Genomic DNA, 18,677 nt, shown 5'->3' on the forward strand with positions numbered 1-18,677 from the left:
ATGTTATGGGAGTAGATGTGCGTGGGTGAGAGGAGAGAGAGAGAGATAGAGAGGGATGGTGCTGCGCTATTGCTATTTTTAGTAAAGAAAAAAAACAGATTGAAATAAAAAAAAAGCCAACTATGACCTCCTCATAACCGACAGCATCGCGTAGAAACATGTTATGAGGATGAATAATCTCCTTCTGGCATTTGACGACATACGGAAAGGTTTCTGCGCATCAGTATTCCGGATCCGTGAGGGTTTCCCCTCCGTCCGCGACCAGCACATCTCTCTCTCTCTCTCTCTCTCTGCTCATTATCACTCTCATCGCTCTCTCTCTCTCTGTCTCTCTCTCTCTCTCATCTCTCTCTCTTTCTTATCTCTCTCTCTCTGGCTCTCTCTCTCTGGCTCTCTCTCTCTGTTTCTCTCTCTCTCTGTTTCTCTCTCTCTCTGGCTCTCTCTCTCTCTGGCTCTCTCTCTGGCTCTCTCTCTCCCTGGCTCTCTCTCCCTGGCTCTCTCTCTCTGGCTCTCTCTCTGGCTCTCTCTCCCTGGCTCTCTCTCTCTGGCTCTCTCTCCCTGGCTCTCTCTCTCTCCGTCTCTCCGCGCCTCAGACGACAAATTTCCGCTTCCTGCCGCTGTTAAACGCTCAAGTTGGCGAGTCGGCGGCGGAGGGCGTCAGGCGGGGCTCGGAAAGTCCGCACCGACCCGCGGACGGTCGCTTTCCTGACCGGAGGGGCGCTCGCCGCCGCCGCCACCGCCGACTCCGACTCTCCGCGGGGAGAAAATGACGGAGAAAGCGGCTCCCCAGCGGAGCGGCGGGGCGCCGTCCCCGCACCTGCAGCCGCAGAAGTCGGTCACCATCTCCTCCGGCCGCCCGGTTCAGATGAACCTGTTCGCGACTTGGGAAGTTGACCGGTCGTCGCCGAGCTGCGTCCCCAGGTGAGGTCTCCGATTTATTCCGTCTCTTCACTGGTAAAACAAACGAAAAAACGCAGTCTGATGCGTCGTTTTTAAAGAGTCAAAATTCCCGATTCACGTCGAACTTTTTATTGCGCTGCAATAATTTCAATAATAATTGTATTTCGGTCATTTCTTTTTGTCCTCACACTACCAACAGTTTGCCGTAAATTATTTATTTGTTATTAAATTAATCCCCCATTATTTAGTTTTTCCTCCATATTTTGGGGAACGATGCTTCACCAGGGCAAAAATCATTATGTAGATAAATCTACTAATCAGTTACATTTAAAATCATTGAGGGGATAAAACCATTTTATTGATTCCAGTGCTCAATCTTTAAAAGCTCATTAGACCCATTCCTTATTTCTTTACGGTTGGAGGCCGCAACGGCTCCCTCCCTGTGAGGCTCCAGATTTGAAGGTTATTGCATATATTTCACAGTTTGTTTCCAATACCTGCTCATTATGGGATAAGAGCCGCTTGAAAAGCCTTTTCAGGCTGAATTAAACTGGGCTGATGAACACTTGTGTGCTTCGTTGATGATTTCAATCTTGATTTCCACTGACATCTGAAAAACATGTAGCAAGTCTGCCTTTTTTTTATTTTTATTGCACCATATTGGGTTTGGGGACGTGTGACGATGGGAATGTGATGCTGCACAACCACTGTCATGCTGAGATAAAGCTGTGAGCCTCGAGCGACGTCTTATGTAAGCACCAGAGGGGTGAGAACGTCCAGGCTTTTTGTAAACGGGTGAATAGGATTACTTGTGCCATTACCTGCCAGACTGTGGACTTCCTGTCCAGACCATCTCTCTCTTTTGTTACCGTCTAATGGAGCAAGGCAGAGACCTGGAAGCAAAAACGTGGCAAAACAGATGCGATCAAAACGCTGCCACCGTGATTACTCCCTTGCTCTGTGGATCATGTCCCTGAAAAGAAGTCAGAGGAGACAATTTGCTGTTTGGGATCTTTAGAGCAACGTATGTACTCTGATATGTACTCTCATACGGCAAAACTGGCTGTCTGTTTGAATGTAGGTAAGAAAATTGATTGCCGAAGTAGTTGGAAAGGTACCAGGAGAATGTTATAGGCCTGAACAAAGGCTATTCTCTGATTGATCTAGTTTTATAAACAGCATACGTTGCCATTTTTCATACATCTGCATGCAATATAGCTTTCATCATTCACTTCATTTTACCAGCCAGGTTTAAAAAAAAAAAAAAAAAAGCCATATGCCAGAAATTCGCATCCAAGCTGTCACTTGCACATCTTACGATGAAGACATTTTAGAATAGGTGTAAGATTATGATTGCAGACTGATGTTCCTAATGGCGGAATCGTTCAGAATCGAATCTAGTTATAGGATGCTTAAATATTTTAATAATTGTGCAATACGCCTCCAGTAGATTTATCAATGTTTATTCCGTGTCCTATTACTTTTCAATTTTCTGTGAACATTTTGGGTAACTGTCAAATAACCTATTTTTGCCCATTTCACAAAGTAAAAACTTTTCTTTTCTTCCCCGTGTCAGGCTCTTCAGCCTCACCCTGAAGAAGTTGGTTATGCTGAAGGAGCTGGACCGGGACCTGACGTCTGTGGTCATCGCCGTCAAACTCCAGGTTAATAAGTTTTTCCAGATCCAGTTTTACATTTGTTCAACTGTCCATCCAAGTATCACTGTAGTACTTGTTTGATAGGGTAAGGTCAAACGTGGATTTACAGAAGGTCATGAGTTCCACCTTCCCTTTTTTGTGAAAAGGGCGGATAAATGTAGTTTGCCACGATCAATGTAACCTGGGTTCTGAGACATAATCATAATCATTGTCACATTAATTGGACTGACCCCCCATTAATTATTTATCCATGCAGGGATCAAAGCGTATCCTGCGCTCTAATGAAATCCTTTTGCCATCCACCGGCCTGACCGAAACGGATCTTCAGCTGACTTTCTCCCTGCAGGTGAAGTGCTTCCATTGTTTACTTGGAAACCAGCACAGAATCGTATCCTCTGGAGGATTTTGTGGATGAAAAAGAAATACATTGAAGCTGTTTTCTAATGCAAATGTCTCTGGGACTTCAATCTTCCCACAATCTTCTTCTTTCATTATAGTATCCACATTTTCTGAAGAGGGATGCCAACAGACTTCACATAATGCTTCAGCGAAGGAAGAGATACAAGAACCGTACTATTCTAGGGTATAAGACCCTTGCCTTGGGCCTCATTAACATGGCGGAGGTAAGACGGGAACATTAATGGTTAAATGGGTTTGGGAAAGGGGTAGAGGGACACACGAACAGTGAGGTTATACAACAAGTAACCAACAAGACATTCACCACAAATAAACACACGCAGGGGCCTAACAAAGGGAGACAATTACACTGAATTCTACACACAGCATTCTCTAGCACACCTCCCGAACACCGTCTGAGGCAGCCAGTCATTCGGCCGCAGGTGGATCCAGTAGGCAGGAAGCTCCGCCCACTACCACAACCTAAAAGAGACAGACGTGAGGTTGTTTTGTCCCACCCCAGGTGATGCAGCATCCCTCCGAAGGCGCAAGGGTTCTAGGTCTGCACACGACTGTTAAGGGCACCGCCCTTCCTGTCGCAGAGATTCGGGTCTATTCTCTTTCCAGTCAGCCAATTGACCATGAGGGTCCCAAGGCCAAAATGTCAGGTGGGCTTGGTTTTAGCAGCTCCGATTGTATTGTTCAAGTCATATTGGGTTCTTGATTGTTGTTTCCTGTTGTGTCTGTGAGCAGATCGTTCACCAGATATCGACTACTCCGAGGAGGACGAGGAAAGCTACTCTTCAGAGCAGGAGGGCAGTGATGATCCCATTCATGGACAGGTAGGGTTAGAAAAGAAAATCAATGAATTTCAGGCTGAGTCAAGTAATGGTATGCTTGTTTATGTACACATTGTCTTCTCTGTGGCAGGATGCATTCGACGATGAGGACGATTTGAGGAAGAAGAAGCCGCGACGTAAAATAACTTCAGCAGCGTCCGACACCCGGGCTAACGTAAGTTCATAGACCAATCACAGGCGTTGCATGGTTAAGAAATTGCAGTGAGTTTGTGGATCTTTATTGCACTTAAATACGCTGTCCCCTAAATAGAAGGCAAAATAACTAATGTAGGCTTGTAGACGGCATCTTTGCCTTAAATGTTTCATGCCTCTCCCATCGCTCAGAAGCTTTCACGTTTGGCTTAGTCAGATCCTGACTTCCTTTGGGGTGGTTGTGAAATGCATTCACTATTATTGCAGTTAGGCTGTTGTAACACTAGCCCTCCCTGACCATATTTTTTTTTTTGAGAAGGAGCCAGTAGGCAGTGGAGCGCTTTTCTGAGTTATTGCACACCCAACCCAAAACACATACTGTGTACTGTAACCAGTGTACCTTCTACCTACTTTTACTCAAACGTGCCGATCATGTGACCCCTCGTGAGCTTTTTAAATCTCATACGGCAGGTTTCCACTAACCAGCTCCTGTAAAAACCTCCTCGGTTTACACAACCTCCTCGGCTGTGCATAGCACAGAGTGAGGCACAATGGAACAGATGAAGGCCTGTTTTGCATTTTTGCCATAATATTCGAATAGTAATTTTCCTGATATTTTTTTTTTTTTTTCCAGACTGAAATTATTCACAAGCCCTTGTTGGTATTAAGTCTCATAAAGAAATACAATTAAATGGAGCTGCCTGACCACTTCTCTGGCCTGTCAGTACATGATTTGTCTGCTAAATGCCACAAATTTAATATAATTTATAAATTTAATATAGCCTTTCATTTGTGTGCCTGCGTTAGAAAATGAAAGCGGTGTTTTTCAGCAAAATGGTGAGAATAAGGCTGTGACGTTCAGCTCTTGCTTTGGAGTATGGAGTAAACCGAGGTGGGTGGTTTTCCTAACCAGTATGATATCCAGGATGTCCTCATGGCCATGCTTGACGTGGTCTCTGTCCAGATTGGCTGTTTGCAGAGGCTGAGTTGAGTGGCTCGGACTTGGGATACAAATGAGCTTTTATTCTAATCCTTTTGCTCTTAATAATGTCACAGGGTAGTTGTGGATCATTGTGCAAGTGACATGTTTTTCTGTCCCTGTGGCTCCTGCCAGGATACAGCCGCAGTACAGAGCTGTTAGAGGTCATTAATGAGCTTTTAGCATAATGGATGCTGTGGAGGAAAGAAAAGCCTCTAAGCTGCGTTAGAGCCCGTTGGAAAAACCCGACCAGGATCTACCTGGTCTCCGGTCCATAATTTCCTCCTCAGTGTTCTTTTTGTTTGTTCATCAGTTGCCTTTCTACTGTCTTACTCCTCTCCTTGAGGGTGCTTCCAGCCGCCCCCATGGCTATTTTTTGCTTTCTCTTGTGGTTGTATGTGGTTTGTTGCTCAGTGAGGGGTTCATTGTTCATTTTCAGCCTTCAGTCAGATCATGTTCTGACCTGAGACATTTGGCTTTTGTTGCAGCACCCTAACATAAAGCAGAAGTTTGTGGCCTTGCTGAAGAGATTCAAGGTTTCTGATGAGGTAAGAAAGACACCCCGTCTCATGTTTACGGAGAGTCCAATTTTTCAGGGCAGTAGTAGTTAAAGCCACATCCAGTCTGTAGCAGTTATATGCGCTGAGTGGTGAGGCTCGAATAGACATAAGAACCACAAGTCACTAAGGCACCAGGGAACAAGGCCATGGAGACACAAAAAAAATCAATAGGACAATCTTAACATAGTCCTAATTGCTCCTGGTTGCCAGTGAAGGGAATTGGGAGTCACATGATCCTTTTTGGTCAGCTCATGGCATTTTTCAATGTCTGCTGAGGAGAGCCTGGACTTGGATGCAGTAAATGTTGGTGGTGCTGATTACTGATGATGATGGCGTTGAATTGAAAATACTTTTTGTTCTAGAAGAAGATTATTTCTCTGCACGCCAGTGCTAGTACGGTTACACTTAGGCACAGTTTTATAATGTAGTCACGTATTGTACATCATAATTATGCACAGTATATCCTCTTAAACAGATCAGAGATCATATATGGGTGAAGATTCATCTCAATAATACATTTTATTTGGTTAAAACATTTAATTTAAGATATTTTGTTATTGTCCCTCTCTCAGCAGTACACACGCTTTCTCCTTCAGCTTTGTAATGTAATATCTAATATCTAATCAGCTGCACTCTGCTAGCTGCCTATAACAAGGTTTGCTTGCCGGATCGGTACATTTAAGGTCTGCAGCAGAATGCTCAAGTCCCAGTGTCCTATTTTGAGATGGGTTTGGTGCGTGGTTTGGTGCGACTCAGGTGGCCTTTGGTCTGGAGCAGGAACGCATCTGTGATGTGGAGGAGGATCTGGATGAGCTTTACGACAGCCTGGAGATGTACAATCCCAGCGACAGCGGGCCAGACATGGACGACAACGACAGTATCCTCAGCACGCCCAAGCCCAAACTCCGGTCTCTTGCTGACACACACACACACACACACACACACACACACACACACACACACATATTGCCTAAAGGTTTAATAATGACATTTCTGCTCTGCCTGCCTGTCTCTCGAATGCAGGCCGTTCTTCGAGGGCGTGTCCCAGTCCAGCTCTCAGACCGAGTTTGGCAGCTCGCACAGCAGATGCGCCGTGAGCAAAGACACCTTGAGCCCAGTGAGTGTTCATAAGACAGCAGGACTTAAACTGCAGTGCCACAGTAGGGGCAAATCGGTCCTGCCTCAAAACAAGATTGGAAACAAGTGTTCATCAGGGTCCATAGTTTTATGGAAGGTGTCTGAAGCTGCTCTTCATAGAGAGTTGATCGAAGCCAATTTCCCCTGTCTGTTTCACAGCAGGGGGAGCAGCAGAAGATGAAACGCTCGAGCAGTGGACAGATGGATGATACTTTCCTAGAATCCGAGACTCCGGTGAGGCGCTTTAAGTCCTGAGCGAGAACCTGCAGTTTTATGTTTGTGCTCAGTATGTCTCCCTCATTCTGCGTCTAATAGGAAATAACTGAGCTTGAGGTTTTGGGCGATGTCACTCCGAGCATTACTGTATCAGTTGCTGAGAGACCTCGGACCCCCCAGAAAAACATTCCTTCTCCCAGGTTCGCATATACAGGCAAATTATGGCCTTTTTCCATCTCACACACACACACACACACGTCCATTTGTCATTGTCAGTTGTGTGTGCATATGTTTCCCAGGTTGGACGGCGGACACACACCGAAGCACAAGCGAGGGACCCCCATGCGAGAGCGCCAGCTGTCCAAACCTCTAAGTGAGCGAACCAACAGCTCTGACAGCGAGAGGTCACCTGACCTCAGCCTAACCCCACAGGTGTGTGGAAGCGCTCAGCTCGCAGTCACTGTCTCTAGACACACGTGACCCTGCTGTTCAGTCATTTCCTGCTATGTTTCTGGACTTTTTCTATTAATTCTAAGAAATGTGATCGATGCAATAGTGTTTTGTTAATAATTCATTTTTTCTCCTAAGCAAAATGAAGTACAAATTGTTTCATTTTTTATGTTATTGTTTTATCATAGCACACAGCTTAGGAGGAGTTTCTACATCTAAAACTGACTTATATGGAATATTTTTACAGCTATGTGTACTTAGTGACATGATGACACAGATCCTGCCATCATTTGTTAAAAAAAATGTCTATTTACGTTGCTATAACATGAAATTGAAACGTTTGAGTAAAAACAAGTGTTCAGAAAGCAGAAGTCATATTGAAGGGTGACCTCACAGCAAAATATGCACATCAATATGCTCGGATGATGGATTTTTCTGTAAAGGGATTTTGGTACCATGGACCTTGGTGACTATATTTATGAACAGCGTCAACTTCTCTGCCTCTTCATAATCACCCTCCTCCTCCTCTCACTGCCTCCAGTCTGTTTTCTTTGAGAGTAAGACGTGTGCGAGGTCTCCCGGGCTGTGTGGAGTGAGAGGATGCTGAGCGCTGCTCAGTGGGATTTGGGTCGGAGTGGGTGGATGGGCAGGCAGTTTTTTTGGGTGGATGTGCTGTGCGTCGCTGGAGAAGTTGCGTGGGCTGCAAGTCATCTTATATAACCAGCCATCTATGTGAGTGTGCGACGATGACTCAGTATATGACTAACATGGCTACTGCTTTTATTTAGTGCGCTGGAGCGGTGTGACAGCTGCTGTTTGTTGTAAGGAACTCGTGTTCCTTCTACCCATGCATTTAACTGCCGTTTGCCAGATCATTTTCATCTCAACAGTGACGCTTCAGATAAGTCCCTGGTAGATTCCCTTGGTAGATTCTGGGTGGATTTGAATATAGTGGATATGATGTACTGACCCAATTTGCAGTAACGTTGAAAACAATAAGGACAGTCAAGTTTTTTGTTCTTCCTACTTTTGAATTTCCCAACCTGGTTCGATATGGTAATAATTCCAAATACCAGGTGTTTGTATCTATATTCGATCTGAGAAAAATATTTCTCTGTGATTGTGATTGGGCGAACCCTCCAGGCACTCATTGTGTGCTCCATGTAACCATGATTGTCGTTTTCAGACCAACTTGTTGCACTTGTTCCTCTCGACGGCCTATTAATGCTGCCCTTGCCAAAACTAAAAACTAAATTATGGTTGTTTACATGTTCTATGTCTTTTTAGATGCCAAGGAAGATTGTTTATGACCAGTTAAACCAGATCCTGCTCTCAGATTCTACGCTGCCAGAGAGCCTGATCCTGGTCAGCGGCTCTGACTGGCAAGGCCAGGTATGGAAATTCTGCATGTGTGTGTGTTTCTGTATTGATGCTGGTTTCACTGTAATTAACAGCAAATTCAGAAAAAAAGGACTACTTCAAATCTGAATAATTCATACTCATTAGTGAGTAACCTTACCTGATCTGATCTTAATTAATTAGTGGCGTCTGTTGATACCTACATTTGGAGATCATTAAACACTGTCTTCACTGAGCAATCATATATTATCTCTTTCAATTTAATCCACACAAAAAAGGTTTTAGTGCCAAACACCTTTAATAGTGTTAGGACAAGGTAGGATAATGATTAAAACTGTTGGTGTCATGATGCTAATGAATAATTTACAAATGACTGATATTTGGTTGGTAACTACCCAGGCCCTTGTTAAGCCATTCTCTCTCTCCCACACTCTCACCCCGTAGTACGTGGCAGACATCCTACACGCCCAGAAGCAGTCGGTGGTGTCCACCTGCTCCACAGCTGAGATCCAGGCTGTCCTGTCCGCTCTGCTAACTCGCATTCAGAAGTTGTGAGTGCAGTAAAATCACAAACGGTTATGTCTCACAAGGCTGAAACAACATCAAAACCCACTTTGGTATTTCGAATTTAATGGGACTGGTTTTGTTTTGTACCCCTTTGCAGAATTTTTTTTATTTTTTAAATTTTTTTTTGCTTTGGGTTTCACGCACTGAACTAATGCATTCTAAACCGGTTTATTGTATAATGTGTATAATTACCAGAGTATTTATTTGAAGAGTATTTTTAACTTAGATGTTTGGGATTAGTAGGGCATGTTGAACAAAAAAAACAATTTGTAGTTTTCTCAAGAAATAATGTCCTTAAATAAGGTCATCAGGACTTAGTTTGCATAGTTCTGTAACAATACTATTACTAAAATCAATAAACTACAGATACTTTTAAGTAAAAAGTTTCAACCTCAAAATTAGATGAGTCTATTTTTGTTTCTGGAAGCAGCATAGAAGAATGCTGCCGATATTGCTGCTAGAGGGCACTAGAGGGCAAAGTAAAGGTCCCTCAATGTCCCCCAACAGATTATATTGAGCAGAATAAAATATAATGTTAAAGGGAACCTGAAACGTAATGTCCTCATATGAGGACGCAGGGTTGTATATGATGTCAATTTTTCTTTTCTTTTCTGTGTGTCTGGTGTGGTCCGACACTCCAGCTGTAACTGTAACTCCACCATGCCCAAGCCGGTGAAAGTGGCGGCGGTGGGAGGACAGAGCTACCTCGGGGCCGTCCTTCGCTTCTTCGTCTCCCAGCTGGCCAATAAAACGTCAGACTGGCTCAGCCACATTCGATTCCTTGTGGTGCCTCTGGGTATGTAGATGCTCGCAGCTGCTGGATTTGATTTAGTCATGTGACCTTTGCCACGTCTGGCCCGTGATGTCTGGAAAGCTGATTTGCGATGGTCCAATGTTTTCTAATTAATTATGGTGTTTGTTTTGTTCGACACACTTTTACTCTCAGGTTCTCATCCTGTGTCCAAGTACCTGGCTTCCCTAGACAACCGTTATAGCGCTTCTTTCCAGGACACTGCTTGGAGGGAGCTGTTCAGCCGCTCGGATCCTCCTCAGACGGGTAAAGGCGCTTGCTGCGGGTCCCGGTGGATCTGAGTGTTGTAAAGTGGCCGGATGTCAGTCATGCTTGTCCTGTTTCTCTGACAGATGTGGAAGCGCTGGATGTAGCCAGCAGGATCCTTCAGTACATCAGTGGAGCCGCCCTCACTCACCAGCTACCCATCGCTGAGGCCATGCTGACCTGCAAGCAGAACGCGTGAGTGAGGCGGCGGGCAGGCTGATCTCTTCATGCCATTTATTCTCAGAATTCTGCTGAAAGAGCTTGTTAAGAACAATGTGGGTGGGGACTGTCGGGGGACATCAGGTTTTAAATGATGTTTGAGGGGACGCGGTGACACAGTGTTGCTGCAGAAACAGGTACAGAAGAATACATGTGAACCTGACATCCATCCTTACATGTGATTCATGAGCATGACAAATTATATCAATACTCATACCATGATGAAAGTTAAATGTAAAAAAGTTTTAACTAATACAAATAAACTGTCCAATATCATGATAAAATATTTGATTTGAATGTTCGTTACCGCCGCATGATATTTGATTGGCCAGCATAGGCCTAAACACGCTGAACTGTCAGAATAGAAGAAGAAATGCCAGTAATGTTCTCCTTGTTAAGTGGAGTTGGTGTTTAACACGGTCACCTCTGTCTTATGTAGACATGAAGAGGATTCCTGTCAGAAGTTTGTTCCATTTGTTGGTGTAAGTAAATCCCCCATCTGAATTCAGCACCGCTGTACACCTTTATAAAATAGTCAGCTTTGAAATTAATTGAGAGATGTGCGAATATAATATGCCAGTCCGTAATGAAGTGTGTTTCTGTTTGAAACAGATGGTGAAGGTGGGACTTATTGAGCCTAGTCCTGCATTAGCAGGTGTGTGTGTGTGTGTGTGTGTGTGTGTGTGTGTGTGTGTGTATAACTAAGCTATTTCTTACTAGTTAACCTACGTATGATGAGAACTTCATACACTCTGTCTCTGCTGTAAGGGGGTGACTGTGAGGACGTTTTGGCTGCCAGTTTGGCTGTACCCTCCACATCACCGGTTTCTCATGGATCAAGCAGCGGAGCAATGAAGGATTCTGCCACGCCACCCCCTTCACCCTCCCTCAGCAGCGCAATCTCGATTATGGGGTGAGACGACTTTAAGATACTCATCATAAAATATTAATTAAGCTCAATCACAGTTGGATTGCCTGCTCTGCGTAAGAGCATATAGATATATCTCTTAATCTTATTTTACCCATAATGCATCATTATGGGTAAAATAAGATTTTTTTTTAAATCATTAGCATGCATCATGCAGCTGTGTTTCCATTATGCACAACCAGTCAAACGTTTTAGAACATTGAAGCAGTTTTGTCCAATGAATAGCTTGAAATGGTCAACTGAAGACTGGAAGGTGGTGTTATGGACTGATGAAATCTTTAGTTCATCACATAAGATATTGACAGTACAACAAGGTATGGAAGAGCTTGAATTTCAATAATAAAAATAAAATGGAAAATTGCTGTATTCTAAAACTTTTGACCAGTAGTCTTCATATAGTCTTCATATATGTAGTGATTTTATATAATTGTAAATATTGACTCTTCCCTCTCATTCCAGACACAATGATTGTTCTCCACGATCTGCCATGGAGGCAAAAAGTTAAACGACCTACTTAACATGCTTAGACACCCTCCTTTCTCTGTACAGGAGTCCCATCATGTCTCACAGTGTGGATGCCATTGGGCTTCAGGTGGATTACTGGGTGGGGTCGGGACAAGACAAGCGCAAGGATGGGGAGAGGACTTGCACGAAGAACACACTGAAGAGCACCTTCCGTTCGCTCCAGGTTAGCCGCCTGCCCGGCAGCTCCTCAGGAGACATGCAGGCCCTCGCCAACACCATGTCCATGACCGTGGTCACCAAAGAGAAGAACAAGAAAGGTGAGGGAGGGCAAGTTATTGTGGTATTGGATTGCATTCATCTACATTATCATTCTGCAACAAAATGCATTTAGCATCTAAACCAGATAGTGAAACAAGGGGGTAAATATTTCACCATGAACACAGTTACCAAAAGTAGATCAGCATATTCCATGAACATAAAAATAAAATTCCTCATAAAAGCCCCTTCAAAAGCATCTTCTACAAATCAAACAAGATTCAGGCTTTAGGGAATTTAATTTTATGTTATCCTCTATTCATTTATATCCAACAATTCAATGGGATGTTTCCCAGCCAGAAGAAAACTCCGTAACAACGAGCAAGTAGATACTTGATTGGTTGGATAGAAGTTTTGAATTGCAACTTTATTAACTTGCATAATGATTCTTGTACACTTTACACTGATGCAAAAATGTTGGATGTATTATGAAACCAGAGAAGTACATGTGTAGTTTACTGAAGTATAGTTTCAAATTTATTTTGGGTATGTGAGTCATGTCAGGAATTTATTATATGCACAAATGTTTAAGGCTGTGAGGCAGAGGCTATTTTATTTTTTTTCAGAATACATGCTTTATATGTGTGTGTAATGTGTTTCTGTGCACGTTGCACTTGAAGTACCCACCATATTCCTGGGCAAGAAGCCGAAAGAGAAAGACACCGACTCAAAAAGCCAGGTCATCGAGGGCATCACCAGACTCATCTGCTCTGCCAAGCAACAGCAGACCAGCCTGAGAGGTAAAGCGTCTCTCAACACACCGTAATATATTCCTGCTACATATTTAGGAAGTATTTGCCTGAATTTGAAAACAAATGGTTCTGTTGTCTAAATTAGTAATTATTTTGTTCTCAGCATGTATATAGTAATCTATATTCTTTAAAGTTATCACACTGGAAATAGTTTTTAGAGGTTTATAATTGTCATATGTGGGAAGTGTGAATTATTATTATATATTTTTAAAGAGTTGTGTAGTGTTCATTCTTTTAAAATATTTTAACCAGTCTCTGTAGATGGTATGGAGTGGAACGACGTGAAGTTCTTCCAGCTTGCTGCCCAGTGGCCGACCCACGTGAAGTACCTCCCCGTTGGCCTGTTTGGCTACACAAAGCCATCCTCCTAGCGGTTCACTGAACATCCCGGCAATGGCAGGATCCTCCTCGAGCGTTCCATCCAATCATCAGCGAGTATTTGCTTGTGTAGGCAGACGCCTGTACAGAATGTGAGCTACAGCACGGCGGCAGTGAAGCAGCTGCTGCGTTCAGACCCACGGGCTCACGCTGCCGGTCTCTCCAGTCGAGTAAATCCAAATTGAGGATGAAGCGAGTGAAGAGTGAGCGACTTGAGCAAACAAGCTCGCCGTGCTTCATGACCTGTGGACCATCACCGGCCACAAGGAGTGCCATTGTTGCGTACTGCAGTTTCTGTTGTGTGTGCAATAATACTTAACCTTTGTCTTATTTATGGGGTTCAGTAAATGTTGACACTTGAAATAAGTGGGATGTGTGTGTGTGTTTGCCCAATCCATTATGGATGTATTATGCAGTGCAGTATCTACAGTGTAAATCCAGTGCAATTCCATGCAAACCGTGAGATTTATTAGCATTTTTTTCCCCACCACAAGCATATAGACGCTGTTTCAAGAACATGGCAATTTATCAAAGAAAATGTCTCCCTCTGTAATTAGTATTATTATATAGTACTGTATGCCTATGCTGCCGATGTTGTGTGTGTTTGTGTTACTCGAAATATAAAGATGCTACGACAGTGCTACTCCTGATGCTGCGAAGGCATATTTTATTACCATATGAAATGTATATGTGACTATTTTACAGTGATGTTCTGATTCTCATTTCATGCCAAAATCAACCAGTTATCTGTATTGAACTGTGACCAGATGATTCTATATTTTTTAATACCATAAAACCCTCACAAACATTCCCCACGTCTTTGATCAGATTGCACCATTTGTGTGTGAACTTTTCCCATGCCATTAACACTGAAACGAAACCAGTGCTGCATGCTGAAGTGGACCTATTCACATAATATTCAGCATTATGATATGTAATAAATAAATATGCTGTTTTTTTCTTATACAAGATCTATTTGTTTAGCTGTTCTTACACAAGTCTGCATTCCTGATATCAGGTCAGTAGAAAGATACAATGACAAGAAAGAAAGAGGTCAATAGTCTGTCAATCAAAACATTGTGACCTATATTCTCTCAGAATATATGATGAATACTAAAAAAATTGTATTTGATATATATCGTTAAACGGCATTATGAAACCTACAAATAAAGCAGGAGTAATGAAGAGCAGAGAGAGAGAGAGAGAGAGAGAGAGAGGATAAAAAGGACGGAACCTGGTTGGAGGGTGGTAACGGGCGAAGATCTTCCTTTGTCGCTCAATAATGTAATTATATTTGGCCAGTCAATGGGAGTGCCGGTGGCGAGATGGGCAGAGCGCCTCTCTCTGCCGGACAGCAATGTTCCGCTCACGATGCTGGCTTGTGTTCACCATCTGCTTGCTGCCTGCCGCTCTGCTCTCCAGTGAGTATTTTACTGCTTTTTAAACCATATAACTAACATGGATACACACGTACACATAAAAAAAAAAAAAGGAAACACATTAGGTGCATTTTAAAACATTCCACTTATTAGATTTTGAGTTTCAAGTACATGTGTAAAGCCATATTGCACAGATTGGAGAAATTCATTTTCAGTTTAATTTTTTTAATTGGTTTACCCATATATATTTTTTGTACACACACACACACACACACACATCAGCAGCTGAATGAATTCTAATTTTAAGACTGTCAATTGTCTCAGGGACAAATGGAACCCTGTTAGTGGTTTATATTTTTTTGGTAATCGTTCCAGAGCAGACATGGCTTCTTTTGTTTTACTCTGCAGCGCTGTGCCATCTCTGTGCGCCTGTCGTTGGAAATTGGGGCCTGATTTTCACTGCCATTTCCCACACACACACACACACACACACACACATACAATAGGCCTGGGGATGCCTGTGTGTGTATGTGTTTTTGTGTGTCTGATCTCTCGGTAATGAGAAGGAGGGCGAGGGAGGATGTGGCCCACTTGGCAGAATGGGAGGGAGACAGAAGCAATTAATCAGAACTCTGAAAAGCTTTTCCAACACCCCGCTTCTCTGCAACAGGAGTGTGTCACTTACAGAATATTTCCTGGGAAAACATTCACTACACTGCACATTCTCAGGTGCAGTACGTGTGATGCTTCGAGAAACCAGTGTGGAAGCAATCCAGGGAGACTCGGTGGTCCTGCCCTGCTCCTTTTTCACCATAAGCCCCCTCTCTCGTCTCAGCATCATCTGGACCATGACACCTCTTTCTGACCCCGACTCCCCTGCACAGGTACACAGACACAACATGAGGCCTTCTTACTGGAAGCACGAGCACAACTTGGTATGGGTATCACTGATACGTAAAGACGATTCATGTGGGATGCAAAATAAACAATAGCATGCAAAAGTTTGTGCACCCTTACTTAAAATGCCTGTGAATGCCAGTAGTTAGGCCAGTAGGAGATTACTACAATGGCATAATAACAAGTCAATAATTCATATATATATATATATATATATATATATATATATATATATATATATATATATATAAATAAAATTTACATTTGAGGTACAAAATACAAAAAAAAAGTATTTACACCTTAGCCAGTCTGTCAGTTGGGGTGGTAGTAGCTTAGTGGGTAACACACTTACTACCTTTGTGTCCCTGAACAAGACACTTAACCCTAAGTTGCTCCGGGGGGGACTGTCCCTGTAACTACTGATTGTAAGTCGCTCTGGATAACGGCTTCTGATAAATGCCGTAAATGTAAATGTCAGTTCGTACTTGGTGGATTTGTCCTTGAGGCAAAAAAAATGGGTCTTTAATAAAGACAATAAAAGACCAAAATATAAATCAATCTTGCCCCTTGCTAAATAGTTCAACAGGTGTCTTGTTCCTGGAACTGACACATTTGTGCATTGTGACCAAAATGTTCTATTTTGACTTCATTGGTCCACATTCATTTGCAGTCCAAAAGGAATCTGTTTTGTACTGAAGTCCATTTGTGACTTCATATGGCTTCCACTGTTTTTCCAACTGTTATTTATTGATCACATGATGAAAAAAAGTCAAGGATAGTGAACAAGTCATATACATCAATGAGATATTTAGGTCTGAAATACTGTTTATAATGAAAGTGAAGTGATTGTCACATGTGATACACAGCAGCACAGCACACAGTGCACACAGTGAAATTTGTCCTCTGCATTTAACCCATCACCCTGAGTGAGTAGTGGGCAGCCATGACAGGCGCCCGGGGAGCAGTGTGTGGGGACGGTGCTTTGCTCAGGCACCTCAGTGGTACGTTGGCAGATCGGGATTCGAACCGGCAACCTTCTGATTACAGGGCCGCTTCCTTAACCACTAGGCCACCACTGCCCCTAATGAATTAAGGTGCCCAAACATTTGCATGATGCTCCTTTCCTTAATTAGACCAAATCTAAAGACCAAAATGCTGAAAATCCGGTTTTAACTACATGCCTTTTGGTGAATAGTTCTGCTCACTTAACCATTTAGTCATATACCTGCATTATGCAAAAGGACCACAGCAACAACCAGAATATTTCAACTGGCTTGTTACATGTTGGATTTCATATAATATAGGAACGTGTAAGATGAATTAGTTAATAAAACCGCAGCATTTGCGTGTTACGGTGAGTATTTATATGATTTTCCCTCCCAGAGTAAATACATGTACGGACATATCTGTTTAAATACGATGTTGTCTGCTGCTGCATGGCTGCTGTACAAGTTCCCTGCGAGCCAGATTAAGGCTCCTCGTCCTCCTCTGCGCCAGGTGATTGTATTCGACCACGGGCAGGTAATAGCCAGCCCCGCCTTCACCGGCAGGATCGCCTTCACAGGAATACCCTGGAGTGCAGACGTGGTGCTGAACAGGACACGGGTGTCGGATGCTGGCGTCTACCGCTGCGTCGTGAGCAACCCTCCCGAGACAGGGGACCCTGGGATAGGAGAACTCAGCCTGACTGTGCTGGGTATGAAACTGCTCCAATGTGTTGGAAAATGCCTCAGTAAAGATCTACAACCCAATAAACACATCTGCTGTCAGAATATTTGTAAGGAACAAGAGATGTTGTGTCACTCCGCAGCGCCTCCATCGCTCCCTGTGTGTCTGTGGGAGGGGGACACAGACGCCGGTGGCAGTGTAACCCTGTCATGCGGTGTGGCTGAGGGGGTCCCGACCCCGACGATCCGCTGGGAGAAGCTGCAGCCTAATCCAATAGCCTTGCCAACCAACATGGAGAGTAAGAACTCAGCCCTGGCTGAAGCAATGGAAACTCACCATGACCGCAGCAAAACTTGCTCTTTCTTTCCACACTCTCCCTCAGGTGACATGTCTGGCTCAGTACACATAGCAAATGTGTCATCGCAGACATCGGGACTGTACCGCTGCTCGGTCACCAATCTGCTGGGCAGCCAGAACTGCTACATTAACCTTTCAGTGTACAGCCGTGAGTACTGGACCACCATACTCTCAATACACAATTACAAAAACATACAAACCCAACACGGCTCATATTCACTCACCACTGGACACTTGTACATTTCCAATGATCTCTATGTATTCTGTTAATAAATCGGCAGCAGAACGTTCTTACCATCTGGGCCTTTTCCATGCAGCGCCGCACAGTACTCCAGGTATCCTGCAGGGGGTGCTGGTGACCCTCTCCATGGCTGTGGTTCTACTGGCCCTGCTGGTTCTGGTGCTCTGGCTCCACCGCTCAGAACAGGAGAGGAAATGGAGGAACGGCAGGGAGGAGGCGGAGGAGGAGGACGAGTGCTACAACGAGATCCGCTATACTCCTTCACTCATAAAGCGCTCTTTCGTCTGAGCACTTGCCCCACCCTGTCAGAGGCGTAAATAGTCGTTGTTGAAAACCTGTTATGACCTGTAAAGGTTCAGGATAAAGGAAGATCTTGTAAAAACATACAAAAAGGATCAATAAAAATGGGAAAAAAGTGCCTGGTATCCTATGGACATCACATACTGAACCAGCAAACCTAGGAGATCTAGAAAATAATTTAAGAGAGTGTACTGCAATATTACCACACTTTCATTAGTTACACATTGAACTATGCAAAAAACACTTAATCCTGTGAGTCAAAAACTCTAAAGAAAAAAAAAACAAGATGGAAGCAAAAGCAGTTTTTGCTGGAGTTGTAAGTTCAACACACTTGTTGTTTGAAATATACAGTGATTTATGATAAAATGAAAATTTTTTTTTGTATGTCAGTGAAGTGAATGGTCTTACCACAGCGACCGGTTTGTGTAATAAAAATTAAAAACACACAAGTTTGCTTCGCAAACAATGACACAAAAAAAGCTTTAATTTAAATAGGGAAAAATATGA

At 43.4% G+C, this 18,677-nt stretch overlaps 2 protein-coding genes across 5 annotated transcripts; both read left to right on the forward strand.

The window, feature by feature from the left end:
• Positions 1-554: 554 nt before the first annotated feature.
• Positions 555-14,292, forward strand: pacs1a (phosphofurin acidic cluster sorting protein 1a). Of its 2 annotated transcripts, none has more exons than XM_028984518.1 (24): positions 555-921; positions 2,477-2,564; positions 2,815-2,904; positions 3,056-3,181; positions 3,478-3,622; positions 3,708-3,796; positions 3,885-3,968; positions 5,414-5,473; positions 6,242-6,393; positions 6,509-6,602; positions 6,782-6,856; positions 6,938-7,038; positions 7,138-7,270; positions 8,576-8,680; positions 9,092-9,198; positions 9,856-10,010; positions 10,161-10,271; positions 10,358-10,466; positions 10,930-10,972; positions 11,103-11,145; positions 11,259-11,403; positions 11,968-12,200; positions 12,819-12,938; positions 13,203-14,292. In XM_028984518.1, exons 1-24 carry the CDS (start codon positions 767-769, stop codon positions 13,319-13,321), a joined length of 2,682 nt encoding a protein of 893 aa, XP_028840351.1. In that variant the 5' UTR covers positions 555-766; the 3' UTR covers positions 13,322-14,292. The 2 variants fall into 2 exon arrangements, with proteins under 2 accessions (XP_028840351.1, XP_028840352.1); XM_028984519.1 differs by having other exon boundaries at positions 6,263-6,393.
• A 301-nt stretch (positions 14,293-14,593) lies between these two features.
• Positions 14,594-18,288, forward strand: LOC114792871 (immunoglobulin superfamily member 11). 3 transcript variants are annotated; one of them, XM_028984366.1, is made up of 5 exons: positions 14,594-14,749; positions 15,437-15,591; positions 17,102-17,300; positions 17,415-17,777; positions 17,947-18,288. In XM_028984366.1, exons 1-5 carry the CDS (start codon positions 14,686-14,688, stop codon positions 18,156-18,158), a joined length of 993 nt encoding a protein of 330 aa, XP_028840199.1. In that variant the 5' UTR covers positions 14,594-14,685; the 3' UTR covers positions 18,159-18,288. The 3 variants fall into 3 exon arrangements, with proteins under 3 accessions (XP_028840199.1, XP_028840200.1, XP_028840198.1); XM_028984367.1 differs by lacking the exon at positions 14,594-14,749 and having other exon boundaries at positions 14,776-15,591; positions 17,415-17,570; positions 17,655-17,777; XM_028984365.1 differs by lacking the exon at positions 14,594-14,749 and having other exon boundaries at positions 14,776-15,591.
• The last annotated feature ends 389 nt before the right edge of the window (positions 18,289-18,677 follow it).

This window comes from Denticeps clupeoides, chromosome 6 (genome assembly GCF_900700375.1).
Source record: "Denticeps clupeoides chromosome 6, fDenClu1.1, whole genome shotgun sequence".
Taxonomy (NCBI): domain Eukaryota; kingdom Metazoa; phylum Chordata; class Actinopteri; order Clupeiformes; family Denticipitidae; genus Denticeps; species Denticeps clupeoides.